General features: G+C 35.9%; 1 protein-coding gene across 1 annotated transcript; it reads left to right on the forward strand.

The window, feature by feature from the left end:
• The first annotated feature begins 2,813 nt into the window (after window positions 1–2,813).
• LOC107870994 (inositol-3-phosphate synthase) lies at window positions 2,814–8,502 on the forward strand. Its single transcript, XM_016717736.2, has 10 exons — window positions 2,814–3,263; window positions 3,364–3,432; window positions 3,735–3,870; window positions 5,228–5,475; window positions 5,592–5,818; window positions 5,931–6,046; window positions 6,199–6,375; window positions 6,464–6,652; window positions 6,756–6,818; window positions 8,033–8,502. Exons 1-10 carry the CDS (start codon window positions 3,076–3,078, stop codon window positions 8,150–8,152), a joined length of 1,533 nt encoding a protein of 510 aa, XP_016573222.2. The 5' UTR covers window positions 2,814–3,075; the 3' UTR covers window positions 8,153–8,502.
• Window positions 8,503–10,047: the final 1,545 nt, after the last annotated feature.

Here is a 10,047-nt window from a genome sequence, read left to right on the forward strand (position 1 = left end):
TAGGCAATAATGACTTAACATAAGTTTAGGCTTAACAAGTTGGGACGATTATAACAAGACTTGACAAATTAGTAAGCTAAAAAGATGATTAATTAGATTACTATTACATACTTGTATGTTAGGTAGTAGAATAATTATATATAAACGTGATTAAAATATATATTAAAGTGCAAGATTTTTTGTGAAATAGACTTAAAATTCTATTAAGTTGCTTCTCTTTTTGTCTTCAAGAGAGAATCAAGAACAAAAACTCAAAATAATATGAACAAAAAAAGAATGAAATGAGGTTTTTATAAAATAAAAATAATAATAAGGCGGAACAGTTCTTATACCTTATAAGCCGTGGAGGCCTTGTAAGTTCACACTATCAACAACTTAAATAAATACCACATTTAATACCTCGGTGTCAGCATGTAGTCTCCTCAAAATTAATACTCCTCCTCTCAGACGTGATCAATTGATAGGCAATTAAATTTCTAACCCCATCACCTCTTTCAGTCAAAGGGTAAGACGTGAGACTCTTTTTAACTTGTAGGGTAAAATAATCTCCCCACATTGCACTACATCATTAGCTAACGTCGTTAACCTTTTAAGCACAAGGCGTGAACCTTCATCCGCATTATCCCATTTGAAATTCTCCAACTTTTATATGTTCATTTAAAATTTTGAATGAAAAGAATTATTCATTAAACTCCAGACATTATCTATACGACACCTTAATACAATAAAAGGCCACATACTTGTTGATTAAACTGTTAGATTTATTAATCTCGAAATAGAATCTAATTTTGATATGGTTCTTTAAATAATGAAATCAAAATCAATGTCGTTCACATGGATTATAATTAAAGTCATCTTTAAGTATAAAATTATGTTTAATCAAATTATTATTAACAAGAACACTAATAAAACAGCATAATTAGATCAGCTTTACAACACTACACCACGTGAGAAGCGTGGCCCACATGTCTCAGTCCAATAAAAATCAAACAAAGATTTTAAGTTATATACCTAAATAGTCTAATTTATTTTACGGTATCAAACAATATTAATCTTTGATAACATAATCAGATTTCTTTACTTCAATTTTGTGACAAAGTTTAAATATGTATGCCATTTAAGAAAAAAAAAAAAAAGACTTTTAAAACTCTTAATTATAAACAAGGCCGTCATTATATTGCATTGTATCATATTATTATGTTAAGTATGATGTTTGTTCTAATTATTACTTAAATTTATCATATTGTAAAACAAACTCCATATTATCTAACAATTGATTTGGGGTGGCTATTTCGTTATCTTTTTTTTTTCTTTGATTTTTCATTTTATCTTTATTTATTATTTAATAATTCTATTTTATACTTTACTTTTTTAAAATAAGTTTGTGCAACCCGTATTTTTTCCCTTTATATTATAAGTTTATTATATAGATTGTTGATATATGATATTATCTAACGATAAAAATAATATATTAATCCAAATATTATATTCATATATTATCTAACGACAAAAATAATATATTGATCCAAATATTATACTCATTGAAACAACAGGGCGGCTCAACACTTTTAGTGGCCTAAAATCAAATATTAAAGAAAGGCTTTAATTTTTTTTAAGATGCAAATTTATAAATAATCGTCTAATAAGTGATTTTCTTAAATAATTTTTTTTCAATTGATAATATCTAATTCACTCAATTTTTTGTGAGATATACAACAATAACATACCCAGTGTATTCCCACCTAGTGAGGTCTGGGGAGGGTATAGTGTACGCAGACCATACCACTATCTCAAGAGAAGTAGAGAGACTGTTTCCGATAGACCTCCAGCTTAGGACCAATAACAGTATAACAAATATAAAAAGTAAGCGGATACAAACTAGTATGGTACACAAAACAAACTAACAGTATAACAAACATAAAAGATAAGTGCATAATAAACTAGTACGCGATGCAAAAAAGCTAACACCACTATCCCCAAAAATTACAGCCCCCACACTATGAACTAGAAACTCCAGACCTAAAGGAGCACTCCCCTATTACTACCGCCACACTCCCACCCCCTAATCCTATATCCTAATCCGTGTCCTCTATACCTTCCTATCAAGGATCATGTCCTCTGTAAGCTGTAATTACTCCATCTCATGCCTAATCACAATTTTTTGTGAGATATAATGATCTTAAATAAGATTTTCTAGTTAACATATTCACATTGAACAAAAGTATTCACATTTTCTAGTTGACATATTATAAAAGTTTAATAAACAATAAAAGAGTAATATATGCTACTTGAAAAACCTATCAGAAGAAAAACTTTAGATGAAAACTAATTAAAAAAAAAGATGAGTATCGTAAAATCAAGAAAGAAAGTGTAATTTCAGATAGTATTTTTTTATCAAATGAAAGTCAAAGTTGTTTTTGTTTCTAACAAAATAATGTTACTACTCTCTCCATTTTATATTAGTCGGTCCTTGTTGACCTCACCCATTCTTTTAAAAAGTATTTTATTTAAAGTGTATTTTATTAAATTAATTTTAGTAATAATGCTTTGAAATTATAAATTTAACTTCTATTATTTTATATAATTTTTAAATAATAATAATAATATAGCCTTTAATTTGTTTAATTGGACAATTAAAAAAATAAAATATCTATCTTTAATATATGAGCTAAATAAAATAAAATAAAATAAATATTTTATTTTTTTTTGGCAAAAACTATATAATTATATTTATGAAAATGAAGCCCTTGAGGACCTAAAGCCAATTTTATGTACAAACACATATCATATATATTAAAATTTTTATAATTTTATGTACAAACACATATCCTAATGGCCTAATTATTAGTTTGACGAAAACACCAAGGCTCTAGGAATGTCAAATTTTTGCATGGCTAAGCTTTCACTTTATAGTTGGACTCCACTAACAAAATGCCACTTGTAGTCTTCTCTTCACAAAAATATATCTATATATACACTTCCATAACAACCAACATTCAATTGAGAACAAATTCTTGAATACTTTGTTCTTTCCCTTGAATTTCTCTGATTTGAATATTTGTTCTGTATGGCAAAATGTTCATTGAAAATTTTAAAGTTGAAAGTCCAAATGTGAAATACACAGAGAATGAAATTCAGTCTGTGTATATTTATGATACCACAGAGCTTGTTCATGAAGCGAGAAATGGCAATTATCAATGGATTGTTAAGCCTAACTCTGTTCAATATCAATTTAAAACTGATATCCATGTTCCCAAATTAGGGTTTGTTTCTTCATTTTTGTGTTTTTTTAAAATCTAATTTCATGCTTAATTTGTTGATTTTATAACGAGTTTTGGAATTTTAATGGATCTTTTTTTTTAGGGTGATGCTTGTTGGATGGGGAGGAAATAATGGATCAACATTGACTGGAGGTGTTATTGCAAACAGAGAGTGAGTTTTTTTTTTTTTTTTGGATCTAATTGCATGTTTAATTTTATACGTTACCGGTAAAGTTGATGTAATGTGTCTAGGGTGTCATGATAGACCTTGTGATCCGGCACCTTTCCTGGAGTAGTGGATTGTGCTGCCCCCTAATTCATATTTAATTTTAGCAGGGGAGTAACGGTAAAGTTGTCTATATGTGACCAAGATACGGATTTAAGTAGTTGAAACAGACCCTTGGACTGCCTCCTAATTTCATGCTTAATTTGTTAATTTTTGTAATGTGTTTTTGGGAATTTTTTATTTTGTAGAGGAATTTCGTGGGCAACTAAAGAAAAGGTGCAGCAAGCGAATTATTTTGGGTCTCTTACTCAGGCATCAACAATTCGAGTTGGGTCTTTTAATGGTGAAGAGATCTATGCACCCTTCAAGAGCCTCCTTCCCATGGTACTCATTTTTGTAGTGTGTGTGTGTGTTTAATTTGCCTGTAGTGAAAGTAATTTTGTGTGGATTTATGGAATCTAATACTCCCCCGTCCCAATATATGTGATGTTGTTTGATTTGACACAAAATTATGAAAGAAAGAAAAACTTTTAAAATATGTGGTCAAGAATAAGTGAGATATTTGTGTGCTTATAAATCATCTCATTAAGGGTGGAATGAGCATTTTAAAGTTAAATTATTACTAAATATAAACATATATCATTCTTGTTGAGACCGACTAAAAAGGAAAATATGTCATATAAACTGGGATAGAGAGTAGGATTTACTTATATGGAGTGGGATGTACTTAATAGTTAATAGGAGGTCATGGGTTCAAGCTGTGGAAACAACCTCTCTCAGAAGTGCAGAGTAAGGCTGTGTACCAGAGACCCTTACGGTCTGGCCCTTCTCCAAATCCCATGCATAACGGGGGTTTTAGTGCACCAGGTTTCTTTTTATAGGATTTACTTAAGCACTTATTGGTCGTTTGGTTTGTGAGCATGTTATATTGGGATTATAACATGAGACTAGTTGAAGCAGGGGTAGGATTTTGAGTTTATGGGTTCCGGATTTGAAAAAGATAAAAGTTATTGGGTTCTTGATAAATGATTTATACATACGAAGTGGATGTTTTAACATAAATACAGGTATGCACCAAAGTTACTGGGTTCTACAACAAGGCCGGATCTAGCCCTTAAAGTATGGGTTCACTGGAACCGGTGACTTTTGTTTATTTCCTGTATTTGTATCAAGAAATCCATAATATATTTATAAATAGATGATTGGAAACCCAATTATTATTTTACGTTATTATATCCTGTATTTGTATGAAGAAATTCATAAAATATTTATAAATGTGAACCTAGTTATTATTTTACATTAACTTGAAATGGTTGTAGGAACTCATAAACTTCAAAACATGGATCCACTTTTGTTCTACTGAACTCATAGTCAAAATGTTAGCCCCACACTTGTCTGATTATATTAGAGGGGTTAATTAATGAATGAATAGTTAGTGGATATACATGTACTGATAAATATTTGGCTCATTGGACTAAAAAAGAGATATAAGGGATAATGACCTTGGGATTGCTTATACCGGATCAAAAGTTCAACCAAACACGGGATAAACAATCCAACATTTTGTTCTCGGATTATTGTGTGCTATGCTTGCAAGCAGATGACCCTGACAGCTTAACAAACTCTTTATACTATTAGTCATGGAATGTTACTGTTGTATAATGTGTAGATACCTGTAATTACCATTTAAATGACATGAAGTTACATTCACACTAATGTATTTGATCTGATTGTGATTTAGGTCAACCCAGACGACGTAGTGTTTGGAGGATGGGACATTAGCAACATGAATTTGGCAGATGCCATGGTCAGGGCAAAGGTTTTCGATGTTGATCTCCAAAAGCAGTTGAGGCCCTACATGGAATCAATGGTTCCTCTTCCTGGTATCTATGACCCTGACTTCATTGCTGCTAACCAAGAAGCGCGTGCCAACAACGTGATCAAAGGAACCAAGAAAGAACAAGTGGATCAAATTATTAAAGATATTAGGTAAAAGTTGTAATCTTGATTAACTGTCTTCAATCTTGAACAAAGTTGTCCACTTTTCTGGCAATGATGTGATTTTTGGTTTAGAGTTTAAATAACATGTCTATGTGGTTATTTAGGGAATTCAAGGAGAAGAACAAGGTAGACAAGATAGTGGTTCTATGGACTGCCAACACTGAAAGATACAGCAATGTGATTGTTGGCCTTAACGACACCATGGAAAACCTTTTAGCTGCTGTGGATAGAAACGAGGCTGAAATATCTCCTTCTACATTGCATGCTATTGCTTGCATTCTTGAAAATGTGCCTTTCATCAATGGAAGCCCTCAAAACACTTTTGTCCCAGGTCTGGAAATCTTGATTAATTGTAACGAGTTATTGCGAGTGTATTGCTGCTGAAAACCAGCAATAGTTTAGCTTCTATGATCTAAGTGCTTTTTGCTGATACAATTTCTCAGGTCTTATTGATTTGGCTATACAGAGGAACACATTAATTGGTGGTGATGACTTCAAGAGTGGTCAGACCAAGATGAAGTCTGTGTTGGTTGATTTCCTTGTTGGAGCTGGTATTAAGGTATGGCTTTTGTTCTTCATCTTGTAAAGCATCTAAATGTTGAATCACTTTATGTACATAGATTAAGTACATACACATACTCATAAGTTGAAGATGGAATTTCTGTATAGGAAACAGTATAATGGCTGAAACTTGTGGTGTTTGTATTACAGCCAACGTCAATAGTGAGCTACAATCACTTGGGTAACAATGATGGAATGAATCTTTCTGCACCTCAAACTTTCCGGTCTAAGGAGATCTCAAAAAGCAATGTTGTAGATGACATGGTTACTAGCAATGCCATTCTCTATGAATCTGGCGAGCACCCTGACCATGTTGTTGTGATTAAGGTAATAATACAACGTGAGAAAGTTAAAGTTAATGTACATATATAGGCATATTAAATTGTTAAAATGAATGTTTGATTTGGGATTTCAGTACGTTCCATATGTTGGAGACAGCAAGAGGGCAATGGATGAGTACACATCAGAGATTTTCATGGGTGGAAAGAGCACCATAGTTATGCATAACACTTGTGAGGACTCTCTTTTGGCAGCTCCTATTATCTTGGACTTGGTCCTTCTCGCAGAACTCAGCACTCGCATTCAGCTCAAAGCTGAAGGAGAGGTCAGTTTCTTTCCAATGTCTTCAAAGATTTACACTTTGTCACGTTGTGTGTACACTTAAATGTTGTGTGATTGTTCTGATGAGAAGTGATTCTGTTTTCCAGGGAAAGTTTCACTCCTTCCATCCTGTGGCTACGATACTCAGCTACCTCACCAAGGCTCCTCTGGTAAAGTTTCTATGAGGGTTATTCTTGTTCAGTTCAAATAGACTCAAAAGCTTATATTGCTCCAACTCTCCAAAAATATTGCCGAAGTCGTGTCGGATCTTCCAAATGTACAATACTTTGGGAGGACCGACACGCAACCATTGGGATTTTTGAAGAGTCCGAGCAAATAGCTCAAAAGTAAAAAAAAAAAAGTGCAATTATCAAGTGCTGGCAAAAAAAGTTGCCAGCTAAGTTATGTGGATTCTTCACTTTCGATGCCACACCCGTGTCGGATTCTCCAAAAATGCACCAGTTTTGGAGAATCCGACACTCACCCGTTGACATTTTTGAAGAGTTCGAGCAGCATAGGTTGCCAGAATGAAAATATAATTGCTAGATAATTTGGTCAGAGCATGTGCTAGAGCTATAGCTGATGGGAAATAGTTTGTTTCTTTTATTCATTTTAAGTAAATGATCCGAACAATCTGTGGTCCACAGATAAATTAGAAATGATGCCAACACAAAAACAGTTATTACCCTCTTCACATGGACAGAGTGTATAAAATATGAAAATGTCACAATAATCTAAAATGGATTTCATATGAATCACTAAGGGTGTCTTAATTATCATGCACACATGGCACAAAAACCTATGTTGGTCGTACTCTTTCAAATTGCCACGGGGTGTGTGTGATCCTCCAAAGGTATTGCATTTTTGGAGGGTCCGGCTTGAGTATGATAACATTTTTGGCGAGTCTGAGCAACATAGATGGAGACAGGTTTTGCAAAATGATAGAATGTTTCCTTGTATGCGTGAACAGATATACAGTTAGTTTAACTAGAGATGTTTTCTTACTTAATTACCAACTTCTAGTTCGCGTGCCACCGGTTAAGTGGTAGCTTCAGATTGTTTTTGAGCATTTTAGCTTGTTCTTCATTTTGCTTGTAACCTGTTTAACTTTTTTAGTAAGTCTTTCAGTGCTGCGATGTGACCAGGAGGTCACGAGTTCGAGTTGTACAGCCTCTTGCATTGAAAATGCAGGATAAAGCTGCATACAATAGACCCTTGCGGTTCGGCCCTTCCCTGGATCCAGCGCATAGCGTGAGCTTAGTGCACCAGCCTGCCCTTTTAGTCTTTTAGTGCAGCCCTTCCCGGGCCCTCCACGAATGCGAGACGCTTTGTGCACTAGACTGTCCTTTCTTTAATTAACTGTTGTTTTGAATTGGATAAACAGGTACCACCAGGTACCCCAGTGGTGAATGCCCTTTCAAAGCAGAGGGCAATGCTTGAGAACATAATGAGAGCTTGTGTTGGTTTGGCACCAGAAAACAACATGATTTTGGAATACAAATGAAAAATATGCAGATGAAGGAAATTACTACTACAAAGAGAATGGACTCATGTGTAGTTGCATGTGTAGACACAGACCATTCTCTATTTTTTTTTCCTTTTCTATTTTCTCATCATCATTTAACTAAGCAAAGTGTGGCGTGATTATGAAGTGTAAGAAGCAAAGTGTGGCGTGATTATGAAGTGTAAGAGCTTAAAGGGCCAAAGTCCTGTTTATTGTTATTTTTTTCCTGCATGTTTTTGGGTTCTCTTATCTCCAAATTGTATGTTGGTTGCTTTAGCTCAGATAGAGCCAGCAACATCTTGTTTGTATTGAAAAATAGATGCAACATGGTGGTTTAAATTTTGTTTTAATAAGTAATCCACATTTTCCTCTTTGTTTCATAGGAGTCTTAGTATGCACTAACCAACAACAACAACAAACCCAGTGTATTCCCACCTAGTGGGGTCTGGGGGGTAAGATGTACGCAGTCCATACCTCTACCTCTGATGAAGTAGAAAGGTTGTTTCCGATAGACCCCCGGCTCAAGACACGAGATACCACACAAACACATAGTAAAGCACCGAAGCAGATTACATAACATAAATACGGCACCGATAAGTAATATAAAACAGAGGAAAGCACACAGATTCGTAATAAAACATGAAACACGGAACACGGAATCATAACAAGAATAAAACCCCCACCAAGTAATTCCCTACACTAGCGATCCAAACTGGCTCTAATCCTCTGTCGTAATTCGCGTTCTCCAGACCTTCCTATCTAGGGTCATGTCCTCAGTGAGCTGTAACTGTTCCATGTCCCGCCTAATCACCTCACCCCAGTACTTCTTCGGCCTACCCCTACCCCGCCTAAAACCATCCAACGCTAGCCTCTCACACCTACGGACCGGGGCATCCATGCCCCTCCTCTTCACGTGTCCGAACCATCTCAATCGTGCTTCCCGCATCTTGCACTCCACTGAAGTCACACCAACCTTCTCCCGGATAGTCTCATTTCGAACTCTATCCCCTCTAGTCAGTCCACACATCCAGCGCAACATCCGCATTTCTGCCACCTTCATTTTTTGGATGTGGGAGTTCTTAACTGACCAACACTCCGCTCCATACAACAAGGCCGGACAGACTACCACCCTGTAGAATTTGCCTTTAAGCTTGGGCGACACCTTCTTATCACACAGCACCCCTGACGCGAGTTTCCACTTCATCCATCCCGCCCCAATACGGTGCGAGACATCCTCGTCAATCTCACCGTTACTCTGGATCACGGACCCAAGATACTTGAACTTATCCCTCTTACATACCTCCTGTGCTTCCAGCTTCACTACTACCTCATTCTCCCGCCTCACGTCCTTAAACTTGCATTCCACATACTCTGTCTTGCTTCTACTCACCCTGAACCCTTTAGACTCAAGAGTTTGCCTCTACACCTCTAATTTGTCATTCACACCTCCTCGAGTCTCATCTATCAGAACTACATCGTCTGCAAAAAGCATACACCACGGCACCTCCCCTTGAATACGCTGCGTCAACACATCCATCACCAACGCAAACAAAAAGGGACTAAGAGTAGATCCCTGATGCAATCCTGTCAGGACAGTGAAATGCTCTGAGTCTCCTCCCGCCGTCCTCACCTGGGTTTTCGCTCCATCATACATATCCTTAATTACTCTGATATATGCCAGCGGTACTCCACTCACCTCCAAGCATCTCCAAAGCACCTCCCTGGGGACTTTGTCGTAAGCCTTCTCCAGGTCAATAAACACCATGTGTAGATCCTTCTTCCTCTCCCTATACTGCTCCACCAACCTCCGTACCAGGTGGATTGCCTCCGTCGTCGAGCGGCCGGGCATAAATTCGAACTGGTTTTCCGAAATAGACACTATCCGTCTCAACCTC

This window comes from Capsicum annuum, chromosome 5, assembly GCF_002878395.1.
Source record: "Capsicum annuum cultivar UCD-10X-F1 chromosome 5, UCD10Xv1.1, whole genome shotgun sequence".
In the NCBI taxonomy this organism is placed as follows: domain Eukaryota; kingdom Viridiplantae; phylum Streptophyta; class Magnoliopsida; order Solanales; family Solanaceae; genus Capsicum; species Capsicum annuum.

What these genes read in the sequence shown, in the direction of transcription:
- LOC107870994 (XM_016717736.2), top strand. Translation starts at nt 3,076, where the DNA reads ATGTTCATTGAAAATTTTAAAGTTGAAAGTCCAAATGTGAAATACACA. An exon ending in CAAATTATTAAAGATATTAG is followed by an intron (nt 5,476 to 5,591) that starts GTAAAAGTTGTA and finishes GTGGTTATTTAG; the next exon opens with GGAATTCAAGGAGAAGAACA. An exon ending in AGCTCAAAGCTGAAGGAGAG is followed by an intron (nt 6,653 to 6,755) that starts GTCAGTTTCTTT and finishes TCTGTTTTCCAG; the next exon opens with GGAAAGTTTCACTCCTTCCA.